The sequence below is a fragment of the Triticum aestivum genome, chromosome 1D (assembly GCF_018294505.1).
Source record: "Triticum aestivum cultivar Chinese Spring chromosome 1D, IWGSC CS RefSeq v2.1, whole genome shotgun sequence".
Lineage (NCBI taxonomy): Eukaryota > Viridiplantae > Streptophyta > Magnoliopsida > Poales > Poaceae > Triticum > Triticum aestivum.
In genome coordinates, this window is record NC_057796.1 from 303,475,075 (window position 1) to 303,495,279 (window position 20,205).

The window sequence follows — 20,205 nt, forward strand, 5'->3', positions numbered from 1 at the left end:
AGATCCCTCTAGTTTATCTAGGAAAAATGTTTGAGTACTAGATTCCCAAATAAGTTTTCCCATGCTAGCTCGGCTTAGTTGAAGAATTTATGTACATTTTCAATCAGGATGGCTTCGCTCTGAATATTCACATCAAGAATACCTAGGTCTCATTGAGTCTTTAGCTTACAGACTTTGGTCCGAGCAATAAGGGCAAGACCACTATCTCCCTGGACAAATTGCATATGGGTGTCCATCAACGACTCCGACTGCAACTGAAGCTCGACTTTCATTGGCAGCCACGGGCGCCAAAACCCGCGACCCACCACCATCGTCTTTTGTTTGACAAGAGGAAGCCCAGCCTAGGCCCGTAGGCCAAGATGCCCAGGACCTGCAACAACTAGATCAGAAAATCCCGATGTGGCAGTGCAGCGCCCTGAACTTTGCTACAAGAGAGGCCAAGTATGATCGAGGCTACTGCTGGGAGAGGACGCAGCAAGACACCCTCAATAAAGCAAGACGCCGGGAATCGACCATCGTCGAGGGGATGCCACCATGCCCACTGGACCAAGCAACGCGTCGCCGCTACGCCATGAGGGAGGAGAGGAGTTGAAATGGCCACGCCGCTTGTGGAGCCATCGCCGTAGAGGTCACGTGAATCGACGGTAAGAGCCACAACGCATGAGGCAAGCCCCGCCACCGTCGTTCGATGCCCGGGCTTAGCTCTTTATGATGTTTGGAATACACTTTGTGGTTTATTTTCGCGGTTCAACAACACTGTTTAGCGATATCATCCATTAGCGAGGACATAATTGGTGCTTAAGAGGATTACACCCTATGCCTAACTTCAGAAATAAAAGAGGCCAGTATTCCATGAGCCAAAAATACTAGGTAAACCCATTTCCCAGGATTTCCCCTGCCCCCATCGAAGCCCTTACCGATAAGTTTATAAGCTGAACTTTTTTTTAGAAAAGAAGGATGCACCCGGTCTTTGCATCTCGACGATGCATACGGTCACTTTATTAATTATTAAGCACAAAAGACGTTACAAAGTAATACATCAGTAAGCCTGAAGCCACCATCTAGGCAACATCTGTCGCTACTCCTACCCCCTTGATGTAGTGGTGCCGAATGTCCGAGCCTAATACCAAACAGACATCGCACCAAAACCTAACATCTAATGCCGGATGCCCCATCCTAGCCACATACCGGGACTGGGTCACACGCCGGTCCGGCGCACTCACTGAGGCTGCCGCCGCCTTCTTCCACCGATCCATCTCCAGAGCAGGTACTAACGCACAGACCTTGCCAGGCCTGCCGTCGACGCCACCATGGCGCCAGACAGCTCGACCACCCTGCGCTCGTCCATGCAGCCGCATCCGTCGTCGATATGCAGCTGCACCATGCCGCCACCACTCGTCGTCAATGATGCGGTAAATACAACGCCGCACCACCTGGCAACCTCCACATCATCGCCACTGCTGGAGCTACTCGGAGCCCACCATCCACAAAATCTCTCCCCCGAACAGTAGTTCCTCCCAAGACGGCGCCTCCATGGAGGATACGACGCGCAGGACGCCGCCGCCGCCCAATCCAGACTGAATTTCGGACTTTCGTCCGGGAGGGGTTCGGGGGTGGATAGGGGGGGACCTCGGCTTCGCCTCCAGGAAGGGTAACGGCGTCAAGTGACGTCGCCGATGCCGTGCCGAACACGCCGACCAAAGTTTTCTCCGGTCCCCACGATCCGAAACCCGCGAAGATGAAAGAGCCATGGGGCTCAACCCACCAGAAAGGAGGATCAAGAAGAACTCCTTGTAGATCTCCGGACGCCGAATAGAACGATCCGACATGGCCAGCGACGATCATCACCACCCCGCGGCGGTCGACGGAGTCCGAAGAAAGGATCCAGATGGATCCGATCTGGATTCGGCGGCACCCGCGACCACCGGTCAGGCCAACGCAGCCACCACTTCACGACACGCAGGTCGCCACCGCCGCGCCGCGCACGACGCCGATGGGAGACCCGCCCGCCGCGCCGCCGGACCCCACGTTCGCCCGGCGTTTCTCTGGATCCCGCTGTCCCATGCAAGTCAAGACGGAGAGGATGGGGAGAAGCCCCGCCGCTGCCCAGCCGGCCAGGCTTCGCCCGGCGGCGCTATGGACGGCGGCGAGGAGGGGGAGAGGAGGAGGAGGCTCGAGGGGCGGCGGCTAGAGTCCCCCCCCCCCCTCCCCGCGCGTCGCGCGCGGGGGCGACGCGAGGGGCGAGGAGACGCGAGTTGCAATCCAGATCAGGAGAGCATCCGCCGTGGCAGCTGAAGAGGCGGCGGCGATAACAATCCACGAGAGTTGTACGGGTTGTCTGCTAGGTTTATAAGCTGAAATGACATGACCCGGCCGGTGGTGCGTTTTACTCGTGAAACCCTGGACGAATTCTGAGCCCAGATCATACGGGCCGACGCGCCACGATGGCACATGCCGACATTGCTGTTCCGCTATACACTGCATCTCGAGTCCTGTTGTGTTCTGTTTATGCGTTTTTCTTCACTGATCCGAGGCTGAGAGGGGCCTGACCTAAGCAGCTGGCCATCCTCCTATCCTATCTACCCGCCCCAACTATCATCTGCCACCTTTAATTCGCTCTGCCGTAACGCGATGCGGCTGCACTGCATGCCCCGAGCCAGGCCATGTGCCCACCCAACATGGCACGTTCCCTGCTCTGCTCTCCCTGCTCACACACAAACCCGAACCCCGTCTCGTTGCTTAGCGCGTACCCGATCCGGTTTATAAATAGCCCCACCGCACCACGGCCACCACCCCACTCCCACACAGGAACCGAGCACACCATCACTCACTCCCCACCGCCACTCGTCAGATCCACACGCCACAGCGCGCGGCATGGGCTCCCTCCCCCTCCCCTCCCTCGCCGTGCTCGCGGCGCTTCTCTGCTTCCTCGCCGTCGGCGGCGCCGTGGACCTCAACACCACCGACCCCTCCCCCTTCGACGTCGACCTGAACGCCACCGACGCCACCAAGTACTGGGGCCCCTGGACCCCGGCCAGGGCGACTTGGTACGGCCAGCCCAACGGCGCCGGCCCCGACGACAACGGTGAGGATCCTCCGCGCTCCCTCCCTCCCTTCCTCAAGATGAATGCTTCTCCTCTCTTCTTGCGCGAGCAATGTGGCTCATTCCTCGGCGCTTCTTTGGTCTTGCTAGGCGGTGCCTGCGGCTTCAAGCACACCAACCAGTACCCGTTCGCGTCCATGACCTCCTGCGGCAACCAGCCATTGTTCAAGGACGGCAAGGGGTGCGGCTCATGCTACAAGGTAAATTAAATACCACGTAGAGCAGAAGAGAAACAGTTTACAGTTACTGTCAACTAGTAGGCCGATCTGCAGCGTCTGACAGCGGGCCCCGCATGCGTATAGTAATGTATCTGTGCGGGGTGTCTGCGTGTGTTGAGTCGCTTTCCGTGAACGAAAACGTCTTTTACTGTGCGGCGGAGAGCCGTTGCAGCTTAGGAAGCGCGTCGGTTGGCGCTCGACCTCTCGGGTGCCTGAAGCTGAAGCTGACGTTTTTGTTGTGTTTCAGATCAGATGCAGGAAGGACATGTCCTGCTCCGGCAGGACGGAGACGGTGATCATCACCGACATGAACTACTACCCGGTGGCGCCCTTCCACTTCGACCTCAGCGGCACGGCGTTCGGCAGGCTCGCCAAGCCCGGCCTCAACGACAGGCTCCGCCACTCCGGCATCATCGACATCGAGTTCACACGGTAAGAAGAGCGAGCAACACCTGCAGCGCCGTAGCAGTACCAGTGCAACATTGAGAGAATTTGTACCGCCATTTTGCAAAATTCTTGGTTGAATTTGCTGTCCATCGTCCGGGCAGTTAAAAGTTGAAAAAAAGTCGGGTGCATTGGATCCACCCAAACCCAACCGCCCGCATTACTCCTGGCCGACCGGACACGGGCGCCACACACACACACACACACACACACTCTCCTCTGCCCTGCACATGCATGTGCAACAGCTAGTAGTAAGCACACAGGGCTCAGCTTTATTACTCGGGCCCAACCCACCCTCCTTTTGCAGCACGGCATATGCGTGCCCTGCCACCATACGCCACCGGCCAGCCCATCCCCGTCTCGTATCACAGAGCAGCGGCTGGGCCCCTGGCCGAAAGATACAATATTCCGCCGCAACATCGAGCAAGGCAACAAAACTAATAATACGCATGGACTAGTAGACTACCAGCGGCAACTTCTTCCATACAACAATTTATACGAAGTACGATCTTGTGATGAATTGCAGGGTGCCGTGTGAGTTCCCGGGGCTGAAGATCGGGTTCCACGTGGAGGAGTACTCGAACCCCGTCTACTTCGCGGTGCTGGTGGAGTACGAGGACGGCGACGGCGACGTGGTGCAGGTGGACCTCATGGAGTCGCGGGGGCCGGGCGGCGGCAAGTGGACGAGGATGAGGGAGTCGTGGGGCTCCGTGTGGCGCCTCGACTCCAACCACCGCCTCCAGGCGCCCTTCTCCATCCGCATCCGCAACGAGTCCGGCAAGACGCTCGTCGCCAACAAGGTCATCCCGGCCAACTGGAGGCCCAACACCTTCTACCGCTCCTTCGTGCAGTACAGCTGAACCCACCATGATTCCGTTGCCAATCGGAGTACTGGTAATGCTACTACGCGGCTAGCTGCTACGGTCAAGTGAGTCGGTCAGTCATTGGGAGTGTACGGTCGTTTGCCTTGAGTCGTTGTAAACTGTATCGGGTGGTGGGGGTGTGTGTGGTGTCGGTGCGTCTTTCTAGGTGAGAAAAGTTTGGCTGGGTGTGGGTCTGGGTCTCTAGGGCTGTGATGAGTCGTGTATTGGCAAATGGGAAAAGGCTGTGTGGGAAATGGAGGAGGCAGGCGTACAAGATACGCTCTCCCGCCCACTCTTGCCTTTTATAATTTATATATCATTCAAGGCGGTGATATTAATCGAAAGTATATTGTTACTACTACTACTATATGAACCATGTTCGTACTTGTGCCTCCTTTTATTATGTACTTGTGACTCCTTTTATTATTTCTATATATACTGAAGGAAAAAGCATTTAATCTTGAAGAAGCAAACCCAACTGCAGAGAAGCATCAAAATGGTTGGAATTTGATTTCATCACATCCTAGGTAAGCTCATAGTTCCGGGACAGCGTAGTACTAGGCTCCAGCAAAAGGGAGAGTTGGCGCCGTGCACCCAGATCTGTTCCCGCGCGCGGTAAATTTACAAACCTGGCGCGAAGAGGACGGCCTTTTACCGCTTCTTTTTCTGCAGATTCCTTGCCTAAGCAGCCGTAGCGCATGATTGGTTGCCGGTAAAGCACGCGGCCGAATTATCCAATCTCCCTGCGGGCTGCGACCCTCGATAAAGCTACTACCACTCCCCACCGTAGATTTTCTTTATGCCACCAGCAATAGTCTTGCCAGTTCGACGTGTACGACTACCGTACCGGCCTTGTCCGGAGAGAAATCCCCCGGCCGGCTCGGGTCAAGCAGAACAGTGCGCGCCACGCAGCGATACAAGAGCGTCCGGCCAAACGAAGCGTCCCATCTTCCGCCGCCGGGTCCGGGCCTTCAAACCCCATTAGCTGTACCGCGTCGCTTGCAGCTTGCTGCTGCTGGCATGCTGGCGATCCCTGCCCGTACGAGTTATTGTGGCTCCCTCGTTCGTTCCAGATCCCCACCCCAGCACTGCATGGTCTTATTCTTATCCTGCACGGGCCCGCTTCAGCTCACCGTCGTCGGAGTTGAGAATCGGCACCGTAGGCAAAGCTGAGCCAGGAGTAATAACTCCTGTTCCTGTTCCTCGGTGCCGCGTCGACCGATCCAATCCGATCCAGCCGGATGTGTGATCAGGGATGTCAAATCGAAACATATCCGCCGATGGATGGATGGATCGGGCCGGCGAGCCACAGCTGGGGGTGGGGGTTGGCCGGCCGACACTGGTCTTGTTTTGGACGCGCATTTCCCTCTCTTTCTATCCGGGGATCGAGCTGGTTTCCCCGCGGTCCGCGGCATGTGCGCCGCGGCCCATGGGGTCAAAAGGCAATGTGTACCCTGTACCTGTACCTTGCCAATGCCGACCGGTACGGCGTCGTCTTTACCAGTTCCAGTTGTGATCCGCATCCGCCTAAGCATGTGTGTCGGTGAATCCCATTATCATCTCCTACTCGACCCGACCGGCACGCACCGGAGCATATCATCATTATCACTGTTGAAGCTAAGCAGAGTGCTCCCACTAACAGTAGTAAGTACCACTGACTGTTAGCATAGTGTGGACGAGCGGTCCAGCGACTCCACCGAGATGCCAAGAGAGCAAGCCATCGCGTCACACCGCGCGGGGAAATATCTCTGCGGCGTACGCAAATCTGCAGATGTGCCTGCATGGAGGTCGATAGCGTTGGGGAGTAAAAAAGATCCGATCAGCGGCGAGTGGTTGGCGACGGTGGCGGGTTAGGCTGCGCAATGATTGACTGAAGTCACTGAGCTGAGCTGCCTCCAACTCCGACGGTACATTCATTTGCCGGCGGGCTGGGAAGGACGGCCCACCGGTCAGCGAGAAGATGACACAAACAGCATATCGAAAGCTGGATGAGGTTAACCTCTCCGGTCCAATTTCCAAATCATGTGCAATTGGGTGATACTGTAGTACAAACACATCTTCTTCAGGTAACCGATTGGCGGTGACTTATACGTACAAGCTAAGCAAAATGTTGTCAAAACGATATGCGTACAAGCTAGAATGATTTTAATACGACAAATCATGTGCAATAATGTGTAAAATACACGATGCTGCAGGGTGCTGTGGTGCGTCGACAGATTTTCATGTCCAAAGGAAAATGCTGTACAGGTGCTTGTACGACGTTGTACGATCACTCTTTGGAGCTGCCCGGCTGGGTCTGCTGTTGGCTTAGCTTCTGGCACATGGCCATCATCCTGCTGTACGCCTCCATGCCGTTCGGTTGAGCTTGCTGCTGCAGCAGCAGAGATTCGTGCCACCGCATGAGAATCAATCAAGATCAAAGGGTTCGAAGGGAACAGTGCGCGAAGATTTGGATTTTGGAGCACGCGCGTACCTGCGCGTTCTGCTGCGCCGCTTGGCAGGCGAGGAAGGCGGAGTAGCCGTCCGGCACGGCGGCAGCGGCGGGCTGCTTCTGCCGGTCGGCGCCGGCGCCGGCGTTCCAGGGCTGTATGGCGACGAAAGGGGTGGACGCGTGCATCATGGGCTGGGTGAGGCCGGTGTAGGCGGGCTGCGCGAGTGGCCCCGCCATGTTCATCATTCCCAGGCCCATCTGCGCCATCTGGGCCATCTGGGCCATGTTGGCCATGACGGACATCTGGGCCAGCTGCGGCATGGCCATGGGCATCATCATGCTGCTCATCCGGTTCATCATCTGCACCGTCGCCTGCAGCTGCTTCAAGTGGTCGATCACCTCGTCCAGCATCGATGCCTTGTCCGTCTGCGTCAATGGAAAATAACAGATCGACGTTTATTTATCTGGAGATATATGTTCGATTGTCTGGTCCGGTGATTCCCGTCGAGAAATACAGTACCTTGCTTGAGTTGGGGACGAGCTTTTGCAGTGTTTGCATCTTCTGGTTGATCCTGTCCCTTCTTTTCTGCAACAAGGTCTTGAGTTAATCAGCAAACTAACCAACAAGGCATTTTAACCTTCTTGTTTTAAGGACAAACATAGCATTTTTTTTTGAGGAAGCAAACATACCACTTCCATCTGATAAAGGAAATTGAAAAAAAAGAGAAGTCCTAATTGAATTCAGGTTTAGTCCTATTAGTTTGATTAATTGTGCTATTAAGATTTTCACTAAAGCTATGATTTCTAGAGCTCCTGTTTTATGTGAGAAACTTATTTCCCCAAACCAAGCTGCCTTTATTAAATGGAGGTCTTATTAGAAAGTGTTGTTATGGCCCATGAGGTGATACATGAGATTCATAGAACTAGGACAAGTGGTTTAGTTTTGGAACTTCATTGTAAGAAAACTTATGACAGAGTGAGTTGGGAATTCCTTGTGGAGATGCTCTCTTCTAGAGGCTCTTATATTAGAAAGTGTTGTTACAGCCCATGAGGTGATACATGAGATTCATAGAACTAGGACGAGTGGTTTAGTTTTGGAACTTGATTATAAGAAAGCTTATGACATAGTGAGTTGGGAATTCCTTGTGGAGATGCTCTCTTCTAGAGGCTCTCGAGATAAATGGATTAAATTGATTTATAGTACTTTATTTTAGAGTTCTTTTTGTGTGAGAATTAATGATACATATGGACCCATTTTATTGGAGGCGAAGGGCTTAAACAAGGAGATCCTTTGTTGCTCTCACTGTTCAATTCGGTGGCTGATGTTTGTCCAAGATGCTATCTAAAGTTGTTCATCATAACTTTATCTATGGGATCCTTCCTCGTATGATCCCTGGATGTGTTGTCAGTGTGCAATATGCAGATGATATCGTCCTCTTCTTGGATGCCTGGAACATACTTGGAATTTGAAATGGATTTTATCATGTTTGGAGAATATTTCTGGATTAAAAATAAATTTCCATAGAAGTGATCTCCATACTGTTCATGTTAAGGAAGACCTGGCTTTGTTTTGCCCAGATATTTTATTGTCAAATTGGTTCTTTCCCTTTTAAATATTTGGGTGTTCCCTTGCACTTCAAAATATTGATAAGGTAAGATATACAACCAATCATTGACAAAATTATCAAAAACATTTCTGGTTGGCTTGGCAAGAACTGTCTTACAGGGGCAAACTAATCTTACTTGCCACTTGCATAGCTAGCTTCCCCACTTATTTGATATCTATTTTGAAATTCCCCAAATGTGCTATAGAGGCAATTACTTCTGAGATGTATCTTTTGTTTGGGGGTGACATGGGGGATGAACACAAGTATCGCCTAGCTAGCTGGGGACTCATATCTAGGAGAAAGGAATTTGGTGGGATGGGGTCCCTAACCTTAGGGATTTTAACTTGGCCATGCTCGCCTGTGGGAGCAAAAGATTCTTTGACAGTAAATCCAATGATTGGAAAACTCTCCTAATTTTCAAATGTGGGACAAAGAAACCCAATATTCTTTGTGCTAAACCTGGTCTGGGATCTCAGTTATGGAAAAGTGTTTGTTGAGGTTTTTCTGCTGCTAAAACCTTTTATAGGTGGAAATTGGGCAGTGGCAACAGTATTGGCTTTTGGCATGACATATGGATTGTTGTTTGTTTACTTAAAACCTTATACAAGGATCTTCTTGAAATTTTCCAACAACGAGATGCTATTGTTGCCCAGGTTTGGGATGGGGTGATTCTAAAACTTACCTTTAGAAGGTGTGTGGATGAACATCATCTCAGTAGATGTATTGAGTTGGTGTCTCTAGTGAAAACTAAAGTTTTGTCATGTGACAATGATACTCCCATCTGGATACTTGAGCCATCTGGCATACACACTGTTAAAACCATTTATAAGCTGATTAACTTTTGTGGGATTTCATCTGAACTACAGAATTGCATTTGGAAAATTAAGGTGCCACCTAACATACATATTTTTCTATGGCTGGTCCCCCATAACAAAAGTTTGACTAGGATAACCTAGCTAAATGTCATTTTGTATCTGATCCTACTTGTGTTTTCTGTAAATAGTTTGAATCTATACAACATCTCTTCTTTGATTGCATTGTTGCAAAAGTGTTTGGTCGATCATTTCTGATATTCTTAACATTCCCGTACCGTGCTCTTTCAATTCCTTGTACTCCTTCTGGAGATATAAGAAGAAATCAGATGCAATTAACTTAGTGACATCTGCTACCCCGTGGGGCTTATGGTGTTTTCGCAATGAATTTGTTTTTCAGGGGTGAAAATGCCGAAGTGTGAAATGCATCCTGGGTTTGGTAGACGGTTTGGTTTGACACTGAAAGGTATCGTGCACCGATGTTCAAGCTACTCTACTACTAGAATGCCTAAGATTGCTCGATCATCGGCATGGAGAGCTACTGAGGATAGCTTGGCAGGCTTCCTCATATGGATTGTAGATCAGTTTACTTTCCCTTTGTGGCTTGTCTTCTTAATCTATTTCCTGTATCCAACTGCAAGACTGTTGCTTTTCCCTTCCTTAGGGACTGTAATAATTCTGTTGTGGCTAATTTTGGTTGTGACTGAGAGCAGTAAAACGTTGACATGGTTGTTGCCTTGGCTTTACTAAAAGTTGGGGGGGGGGGGGGGAGCCCCTTTGATTAAAAAATGATTTTAGGTTTTGCCTAAGGAGAAGAAATAGTTTTGTCACATGGGCATAAAAGGTGTAAACAATAAAAAAATCATTTATTGCCATCCCTAATGAAACATTTATGGTGTAGCACATTTAGTTTCCCCCCTTTCTAATTTAGATAAAACTATTTTGCTATCCTCAGAGTGAACAAAAGACCCCATTCTTACTAAATAAAAGAACAATGGATGTTATTTTCCTTGGATTCCCTAAACGAGGATCCCTCACCCCAAGCCCCCTAAGACCAATGGGGAGGGGGGACATCACCTCCACCCGATTGTCCTACCAATTCCACGCCTGCCTCTCTTAGTTTGGGCATATTTGCTTCATTTCCATCATCTAGCCCCCTTTCGTATTTATGCTTCACCAATGCATCCGCTCCCACTTGAAATCCTAACCAAACGTTGTGGATTAGCCTCGCTGAGATCGTGCACCTCCTATCATACACCCCTAAAAGTCAACAGGGCTACCATGCCGCCTCATTGTCCAACCTTTACCCCACTCCCAGGTCAGGCACCTTCGACGATAATGCATCCATCTAACCCTGTGGTCTCAATGATCTTTCTAGTTCATGATGGATTAATGTCATCAAGTTGTCGGAGTGTAGCCGTCGACTGGTTTAACTGGCAGACTCCCCTTTGGTCCTTCATGTGGCGGCTATGCATCATACGACTATACTCTCTTCGGCGACCATCCGACTTTTTCCCATCACCCTTTCTCCCTCCTCTTTCCTTCTTCCTTCCAGCCTTTCCTTTCTTCTTCCCTTCTATATTGTTGTCCCGAGTGCATCTTTTACGATGGATAGATTTTTCGTTCTACAACATTGTTGCTTGTTAGCTTGGACGCGTGAAGATCCCAGGCATCGATTCCCACTAACTTAGCTGGTTGTCGCAACATGTTGAACTAACAACTTTGTTACGACAACTAACCATGCTTAAGCTAAGCATTCTGATGCTCACGTACGCACTCTAATGGCCCGTAGACATTCAGTTTTTTTAGTGTGGCATACTTGCTTAATAAAAATGATATACTACTCATGTCAACAAGGAAATCCTTCTTTTCCAAGAGCCAATTTGTAAGGAATCTCAAAGTTAAACGTTCTTGGCTTGGAGAAATTTGAGGATGAGTGAATGACTGAGAAGTTAATCCTAGATGTGCACGAGTGATGATAAAGTGTGCATGAAAGATTAGTGTTGGTTTGTGATGCCAGTCTAGATCCTGCCAGGTATGACGCTTAGGAACTAATGGTTGTGTGGACGGAGCGTTAGAAATGATATTAGAGTCAACCCTCGCGGTTACACATGTGTGTGTGGGTGAGTGACGCAGACATGTACAAGCCATGTACAGCCCGTCGTGACACACGACATGGACATATGTGGATGCTGACATTGGCACACATAGATGTGTGCTAAGAGGGAACGCCCCTACTGGACTGACGGGACATCGGCTCCTTTTAGTGGGAGGCCTATTTGACTTCATGATTTGATAGAAATGACAGACTACACGTATCACCAAGGAATCACTTTTTTACGGAATGACCAACTAGGAAGTTGACACAGGATGCTCACAAGTAAAGATAAAGTGTGTAAGAAGGACAAGTATTGGTCTGTGAGGCCAGTCAAGATTTCATCAAGCGTAATTGTTGGGAACCGATGGTTGTGGCCGGGACGTTACCTCATGATCCATAAGTAAAAATAATTACTCGGGCGTCCAACCCTAGCCACGAAAGAAGGGCCGAGTGTGTGCCCGCCCTGCCGCCGCTACTGCCGGTGTTGGTTGCAGTGATGACGCACCCCTACTCCTTAAGTGGCGAGGGCTCTCACGCCCTGTTCCCGCCGGTGGTTCTAGAAGCCGTGGCGGTGGCCTCCGTCGGCTACGCGGGCGGTGATGAGTGCTAGGTGTCCTCCGACGGTGGTGGGAGGTGAGGCCCGGCAAGATCCGAGTGCTGACCCTCGCTCTTCCGGTTGGATCGACCTGATGGCGTGGACGGCGGGTGCGCCAAGGTTCTAGCAGCGCTGCGGCTACTGGCCTGGTGACCGTATAGGACAGCCTAAGCGGAGGCGGGAGCTGACAGGAGGTGCTCCCCTCGGTGCTCTACGGTGACTGGTGGGCGGCGGTTCGTAGCAGGCCGGTACGCGCAGTCGGTAGTCGAGCTTCACCGGGAGAAATCCTATCTTCGGCTTTTGTTGGATCTAGCAATGGCAACGTGCGCGGGCATCATACTCTTTCTTGGAAGCATCACCCATGCGTGGTGTTCCTCCCCTCTCCTCGCGACCATGGCTCCAGAGGGAAACCTCAGATCCATAGAATCAGGAGATGAAGGCGTCTTCATGCCATCGTCCTCCTTGGGGGCATCATCTCGGAGTCGGCTACAACTGGATACCGGTGGATGGCGTCATCTTCGCCGCGTGGGTTGTTGTGGTGGCCGTTCCAAGGATGCTTATTTCTATTTGGCAACGATGATGGCACCGAGAGGAGCTTGAGGTCACAGCTCGGGCTTTGATAGTCGGATCTTCCTGGCGTGTGCGAGGAGCTCTTCTGTGGTTGTCTAATTGCTTTAAGCCGGAGCTGCGGTGGAGCGAGTATAGGTGGCGACGATGATAGGCACTCGGTGATCGTTTGCGGAGGGCACGGTCGGGCAAGTCCTGAATATTTTCCTTGTAAAGCTTGTCGTCAAAGTAGGAGTTGTCGGTTGTTCGTGCATGTTCATCTGCTGGCATGTGTAGTCGTAGTTTCTGTGCAGCTGCTTGCGGATTGGCTTCGATGATGGAGTTCTATGGTGAAGTCGGAGTCGCTCGTTCGGAGGTAATCGGCGGTGACGATGACGCCTGCGACTCCTTGGCGGATGTCTTTTCTTCTTCATAGCTCTCTGTTCCATGTTGATGGCCAGGTTGGCCGGTAGTGGCCATGTTATGTGGGTTGAATTGTATCCGTCTTAGCTTGCTTTTCTGCCAATTATCCGAGCAATTCTCAGTCTCTTCTTTATCAATGAAAATGACAAGTCTTTTGCCTCGTTTGGAAACGACACCCGGATGTTGTGAATCTCTGTTGTTTCGAAAGTGCTACACCAAGCTTACGCAAGATATGTGCAGGTCCTCCCCAAAATTTGCTATGCAATTAGCTCATGACAAGTCCAAAATCAATTCGCTTTCTAGCTCGATCACTATCTCGCTCAACTCAACTTGAGCTCGGTTGACTAGTCTGGCTTGCACTCGGTTTCTCTTTGGGCGGAAGTATGCAAGCGAGGCACGCGTAACCCACACATTCTGCATTCACACTAGCTTAGCTACCACTTGTATATGCGCACGTGTTCTATACCCCTTATAGAAATACACTGAATGCTCAAGTTGGTTGAAGCTAGACCTAAAATGCACGTCATTGACTAAAAGTACGAATAACCAAATACTAGTATGAAGCAATAAAACTATATAACAAATACCAGTATCAAGTGTAAGCAACAAATCACTGTCATGCATCAGTGCAGAAGAGATAGTTGCTTACACGCTCAGATTCGTTATGGATGGCAGCAGCCCGGCTCCTCTTCGTAGAAATGGACGGCCTCATTGGAGCTTCCCCCTTGACCACGACGTTCTCTGCTTCATCGCACAGCCCGTCTCTCTTTTGTATCTCAACAGACGCATGCACCGGCCGGTTAGATAGACGCAAGAAAAAACATAAGCATAGGGAGTCTGCAAGCCCATACGGATCAAGACAAGCTGGATCGACGTACGTGCATGAGATGCTTACGATCGAGACATGCATGCATATGCAGGGTATGTGTGGGAACGTGTGTGGCTGTTAGCCCAGAGCTTTGCTTGCCTGCGACCGACGGCTGAAGCAGCGGGAGTCGCTGGCGCCGCCCCCGAAGCTCGTGTTCTCCGTCTCCGGGGAGCCGTGGTCCAGCGACGTGGAGTTGTTGGTCGTCGTGAACCCGCACAAGTCGTCAGCACCGGTGCCGCAGGGCTCCAGAGTGAGCAGCGAGCTCTCGCCACGGCCGGGCGCGACGCTCCCTTGGCTGGCGCACACCCGCCCGTCCTCGCCGACCACCCGTGCCCGCTTCCTCCGCACGTCCCCCTCCGCCGGGTCTTCAACCCTTGCGCACGGCACGAGCCCGTCGGCCGGCGCGCCCACACCGAGCCAAGGCGCGGCAGCTGTTGGCAACGGCTGCCCGAGGTGCGACGTGGACTGAGACGACAAACGAGCGGCCGCCTCGCCCACCACTGCCTCGAGCGTCTCCCGGTGATCTCCCGCGCCGCCGATGGCGTGCATCTGCGCCGGCGCCGGCGCGGCCGGGTACTTGGGCACCGACCGGTTGAGCAGCCCCTGCCAGAAGATGTTGCCCTTCTCCCACGTCAGCTCCGCCACCTCGTCGTACTGGTCCGGCATGGGCATGGCAACCGGCCCCGTCAGACCGCTGTCTCCAGACGCCATGCGCTGCGCCGACCCGGTGGACGTCGGGTTGAGCCCCGCGCCAACCGTCTCGTCCAGATCCCAGCTCGGCACGCACTGGTTATTCATCACGCTCCACCACCTCCAATGCCAAGCTATATATATACCCCGAAAGAAGGACCGGTGGCTTGCTGTGTCGTCCCGGGATTGGGCCGGCAGAGCAGAACGGTGGTGAGCTAGCTATGTGTGTGTAGTAGTAGGTGTAAGCTATACCATATACGTAAGCACAGTATATATGGTGGTCGTTGGAAAGCACGGCAAATCAAGCGGAGGCGGAGATAGTTATGGAGCGGTGCGTGGAGGAGGCAGCACGGGTGCACGGCGCGCGCGGAGGTGTGTGTGGCGGAGCCATGCAGTGCGCGTCGGGGGCGGAGGCGATAGATGGATGGATAGGTGGAGAGGGGGGCAGGGAGAGGGACGGGACGGGGAGAGGGAGGGCCCTGGGCTTGTGAGGAGGAGCCGGGCACGTAGCCGCCTCGCCTTCCACATGACCACGTAGGAGTCCAGAAGAAGCGCTTGCATTGCATGCGTTTTCAATCCAGCTAGTAGCTCGGACGTTTCTTTCGCGCCTGCCTTTCCGGGGCTGTCGGGCCGGAGGCGTCCAGCCGTCGGGTTCCCATCGGGTGGTGGTGCTGCGTGCATGGCGCGGAGGCAGCGGGCATCGGGTGCTCCTCTGATTTGTGGCTCCTGGACCTGGTACAGTTCCGAATCCTGTGGGGCATGCACCGACGGCCGGCGATCTCTTGAAAACTGCATGCACGTGTCGACCGTACACAAACGTGCATGCACCGGACCACTCTCCGATTTACGGCCGTTTCACGTTGCGGCCCACGACGATGATTCTGTATGTTTAGCCTTTTTCGATAACGTGGCATGGGCCCACCTTAGCCCGGTTGCCTCGCTGGTGTTCCTGGCTTACAAAACTTTAAAACCCTAAAAAAAGTTAAAACATAATGCAGACGCCTCGCCTTCCTAGCATGCACGAACAGGTACATAAAGTCATGCTAGGAACGTACGCACGAGCACCCTATCCGTATGAGCATTTTCGAGTGCCTGAATAGACTGGTCTTGAAATTAATGAAGTCATCACAATCACCTCACTATCAACGGGGGTGCCGCCTTCCATGGGAAAACCATGTCATCTTTAATCCTGGTCAAACTTGGGTTTGTACCTGGTGGGTTGGGGGTATACTAGTAGAAAAACTATCTTTGATCTCGAGCATTAGTCCCGGTCAGGTTTGGGCCTGGGACTAATGGCACCTCTAGTCCCGGTTCCAACGGCTAGGAGCGGACAGTGGCACGACCACCTCTAGCCCCAGTTCAAATGGGACCTCTAGTCTCGGTTGGTGATAACAACCGGGACTAAAGGGGTGGCGGCAGGCTGGGGCCTCTGCGAGCACCTTTAGTTCCGGTTGGTATCGCCAACCGGGACTGAGATGGACCTTTAGTCCCGGTTTGTATCACCAGCCGGGACTAAAGGTCTCCCTATATATAGATGCTTCGTCCAGCCCGAACTCAAGCTCTCCTTTCTCTCCTCTTTCTTTCCTTCCCCTAGCTCGAGCTCATCCTCCATTTTTGCCAAGATTTGTTAAGATTGGAGGCTCGTTCCATCTATCCAAGGGTTCTAAAAGGTTAGCAACTTCATCCTTTCATCTCTCATTGCTAGTTTAACTCGTTTCATGCTCTAAGTATAGTGATTCGTGGGTTTTAGTTTGGGAGTAATTATGTGAGAGTTTATTTGATTTATACGCAATTTGAGGTCAAATTAACTTCTTAGTTTGCATATGTGTAGGTGTGGTTTACTTAGAGCCGTCCCGTCCCCATCCACACCGTCGTCGATCGCCCGCACCGTCCTGTCGCGGGCACCACCTTGGTGAGCCTCTTGTTCTTATCCTTTTTGTAAAAAAAAACTTATCTGTATGATTTATATAGTTACTTGTATAATTTTCTTACTTGTATGATTGTTTGTTATACAAGTAACTATATAATTGAAGAAGATAAGTTTTTTGCCCTCGTCCATGTATGATTCAGATGTGGTATATTCTCTTCTATAACTATTTGTTGCATTTCTAGTTTATGACAATTATGCCCATCAAGTTGACATAGATATTTTTATCTAGGAGGTATGTGAACCGGAAATTGCAAGACCCTCTGGTCGAGAAGTTAAATTTAGTTGAAAAAGAAAACGAGTATTTGAAAGAAAAATTGAAAATAATTGAAGAAGAGAAGATGAAATTGGAGTTGTATGTTGCCGATGTCGTCGATGATCACAAGATCAAGATGGATGCAATGCGCTTGAAGATTAGAAAGATTAGAAAATATGTCATTAATAAAGAGGCCTGGTATAATTTTTGGGGAACGTAGTATTTCAAAAAAATTCCTACGATCATGCAAAATCTATCTAGGAGAAGCATAGCAACGAGCGGGGAGAGTGTGTCCACGTACCCTCGTAGACCGAAAGCGGATGCGTTTAGTAACGCGGTTGATGTATTCGAACGTCTTCATGATCCAACCGATCCAACTACCGAACGTACGGCACTTCCGTGTTCAGCACACGTTCAACACGATGACGTCCCTCGAGCTCTTGATCTAGTTGAGGACGAGGGAGAGTTCCGTCAGCACGACAGCGTGGCGATGGTGGTGATGAATTTACCAGCGCAAGGCTTCGCCTAAGCAATACGACAATATGACCGAGGTGTTAACTGTGGAGGGGGGCGCCGCACACGGCTAGGAACAATTGATGTGTGTTCTAGCGGTGCCCTCCCCACGTATATAAAGGAGGGAGAGGGAGGGAGGCAGCCTAGGGCGCGCCCAAGTAGGAGGAATCCTACTTGGGCCCCTAGTCCAATTCGCTCCCCTACCATATTTGGACAAGGGGGAAAGGAAGGAGGGGGAGGGGAAGGAAGTAGGAGTCCTACTTCATACTTTCCTTTTTCTCCTCTCCTTTCCCTTTCTCCCCACGTGGCTGGCCCTATAGGGGGCGCACCAGCCCCTTGTGGGCTGGTGTGTTCCCTTACTTGGCCCATTAAGCCCATATCTTTACCGGGGGTTGCCCGGAACCCCTTCCGGTGACCCGGTATCACCCGGAACACTTCCCGTGTCCAAATACCATCGTCCTATATATGAATTTTTACCTCTCGACCATTTTGAGACTCATGTCATGTCCGTGATCTCATCCGGGACTCCGAACAAACTTCGGTCATCAAATCACATAACTCATAATACAAATTGTCATCGAACGTTAAGCGTGCGGACCCTACGGGTTCGAGAACTATGTAGACATGACCGAGACACATCTCCGGTCAATAACCAATAGCGGAACCTGGATGCTCATATTGGCTCCTACATATTCTACGAAGATCTTTATCGGTCAAACCGCATAACAACATACGTTGTTCCCTTTGTCATCGGTATGTTACTTGCCCGAGATTCGATCGTCGGTATCATCATACCTAGTTCAATCTCGTTACCGGCAAGTCTCTTTACTCGTTCCGTAATGCATCATCCCGTGACTAACTCATTAGTCACATTGCTTGCAAGGCTTATAGTGATGTGCATTACCGAGAGGGCCCAGAGATACCTCTCCGATACACGGAGTGACAAATCCTAATCTCGATCTATGCCAACCCAACAAACACCTTCGGAGACATCTGTAGAGCATCTTTATAATCACCCAGTTACGTTGTGATGTTTGATAGCACACAAGGTGTTCCTCCGGTATTCGGGAGTTGCATAATCTCATAGTCAGAGGAACATGTATAAGTCATGATGAAAGCAATAGCAATAAAACTAAACGATCATTATGCTAAGCTAACGGATGGGTCTTGTCCATCACATCATTCTCTAATGATGTGATCCCGTTCATCAAATGACAACACATGTCTATGGTCAGGAAACATAACCATCTTTGATTAACGAGCTAGTCAAGTAGAGGCATACTAGGGACACTCTGTTTTGTCTATGTATTCACACATGTACTAAGTTTCCGGTTAATACAATTCTAGCATGAATAATAAACATTTATCATGATATAAGGAAATATAAATAACAACTTTATTATTGCCTCTAGGGCATATTTCCTTCAGTCTCCCACTTGCACTAGAGTCAATAATCTAGTTCACATCGCCATGTGATTTAACACCAATAGTTCACATCACCATGTGATTAGTTCACATCGCCATGTGACTAATACCCAAAGGGTTTTACTAGAGTCAATAATCTAGTTCACATCGCTATGTGATTAACACCCAAAGAGTACTAAGGTGTGATCATGTTTTGCTTGTGAGAGAAGCTTAGTCAATGGGTCTGTCACATTCAGAGCCGTATGTATTTTGCAAATTTTCTATGTCTACAATGCTCTGCATGGAGCTACTCTAGCTAATTGCTCCCACTTTCAATATGTATCCAGATTGAGACTCAGAGTCATCCGGATCGGTGTAAAAGCTTGCATCGGCGTAACTCTTTACGACGAACTCTTTATCACCTCCATAACCGAGAAATATCTCCTTAGTCTTCTAAGGATAATTTTGACCGCTGTCAAGTGATCCACTCCTGGATCAATATCGTACCCCCTTGCCAAACTCATGGCAAGGTACACAATAGGTTTGGTACACAGCATAGCATACTTTATAGAACCTATGGCTGAGGCATAGGGAATGACTTTCATTCTCTTTCTATTTTCTGCCGTGGTCGTGTTTTGAGTCTTACTCAACTTTACACCTTGCAATACAGGCAAGAACTCCTTCTTTGACTGTTCCATTTTGAACTACTTCAAAAATCTTGTCAAGGTATGTACTCATTGAAAAATCTTATCAAGCGTCTTGATCTATCTCTATAGATCTTGATGCCCAATATGTAAGCAGCTTCACCGAGGTCTTTCTTTGAAAAACTCCTTTCAAACACTCCTTTATGCTTTCCAGAAAATTCTACATCATTTCCGATCAACAATATGTCATTCACATATACTTATCAGAAAGGCTGTAGTGCTCCCACTCACTTTCTTGTAAATACAGGCTTCACCGCAAGTCTGTATAAAACTATATGCTTTGATCAACTTATCAAAGCGTATATTCCAACTCCGAGATGCTTGCACCAGTCCATAGATGGATCGCTGGAGCTTGCACATTTTGTTAGCACCTTTAGGATTGACAAAACCTTCTGGTTGTATCATATACAACTCTTCTTTAATAAATCCATTAAGGAATGCAGTTTTGATATCCATTTGTCAGATTTCATAAAATGTGGCAATTGCTAACATGATTCGGACAGACTTTAAGCATCGATACGAGTGAGAAAATCTCATCGTAGTCAACATCTTGAACTTGTCAAAAACCCTTTTCGACAAGTCGAGCTTTGTAGATAGTAACACTACTATCAGCGTCCGTCTTCCTCTTGAAGATCCATTTATTCTCAATGGCTTGCCGATCATCGGGCAAGTCCACCAAAGTCCACACTTTGTCCTCATACAT

At 50.3% G+C, this 20,205-nt stretch overlaps 2 protein-coding genes across 3 annotated transcripts; one reads left to right on the plus strand and one right to left on the minus strand.

Moving 5' to 3' along the window:
• Nucleotides 1–2,783: 2,783 nt before the first annotated feature.
• Nucleotides 2,784–4,989, plus strand: LOC123181622 (expansin-B4). Its single transcript, XM_044593933.1, has 4 exons — nt 2,784–3,085; nt 3,194–3,303; nt 3,569–3,753; nt 4,292–4,989. The coding sequence occupies exons 1-4, from the start codon at nt 2,875–2,877 to the stop codon at nt 4,623–4,625; spliced, it is 840 nt and encodes a 279-aa protein (XP_044449868.1). The 5' UTR covers nt 2,784–2,874; the 3' UTR covers nt 4,626–4,989.
• Nucleotides 4,990–6,674: 1,685 nt separating this feature from the next.
• On the minus strand, nt 6,675–15,158 carry LOC123181623 (transcription factor UNE10). Of its 2 annotated transcripts, none has more exons than XM_044593935.1 (5): nt 14,108–15,158; nt 13,790–13,906; nt 7,580–7,645; nt 7,102–7,485; nt 6,675–6,996 (listed from the first exon to the last, which is right to left on the minus strand). In XM_044593935.1, the coding sequence occupies exons 1-5, from the start codon at nt 14,804–14,806 to the stop codon at nt 6,898–6,900; spliced, it is 1,365 nt and encodes a 454-aa protein (XP_044449870.1). In that variant the 5' UTR covers nt 14,807–15,158; the 3' UTR covers nt 6,675–6,897. The 2 variants fall into 2 exon arrangements, with proteins under 2 accessions (XP_044449870.1, XP_044449869.1); XM_044593934.1 differs by having other exon boundaries at nt 6,675–6,999; nt 14,108–15,155.
• Between the last annotated feature and the right edge of the window lie 5,047 nt (nt 15,159–20,205).

Bases quoted from the DNA above. Each gene is read 5' to 3' on its own strand.
- LOC123181622 (XM_044593933.1), top strand. From the start codon at position 2,875: ATGGGCTCCCTCCCCCTCCCCTCCCTCGCCGTGCTCGCGGCGCTTCTC. The intron at 3,086-3,193 runs GTGAGGATCCTC...TGGTCTTGCTAG, and splicing joins CGCCGGCCCCGACGACAACG to GCGGTGCCTGCGGCTTCAAG. The intron at 3,754-4,291 runs GTAAGAAGAGCG...GATGAATTGCAG, and splicing joins ATCGACATCGAGTTCACACG to GGTGCCGTGTGAGTTCCCGG.
- LOC123181623 (XM_044593934.1), bottom strand. From the start codon at position 14,806: ATGAATAACCAGTGCGTGCCGAGCTGGGATCTGGACGAGACGGTTGGC. The intron at 7,486-7,579 runs GTACTGTATTTC...CCATTGACGCAG, and splicing joins TCGTCCCCAACTCAAGCAAG to ACGGACAAGGCATCGATGCT. The intron at 7,000-7,101 runs GTACGCGCGTGC...CTGCTGCTGCAG, and splicing joins CGGCGCAGCAGAACGCGCAG to CAGCAAGCTCAACCGAACGG.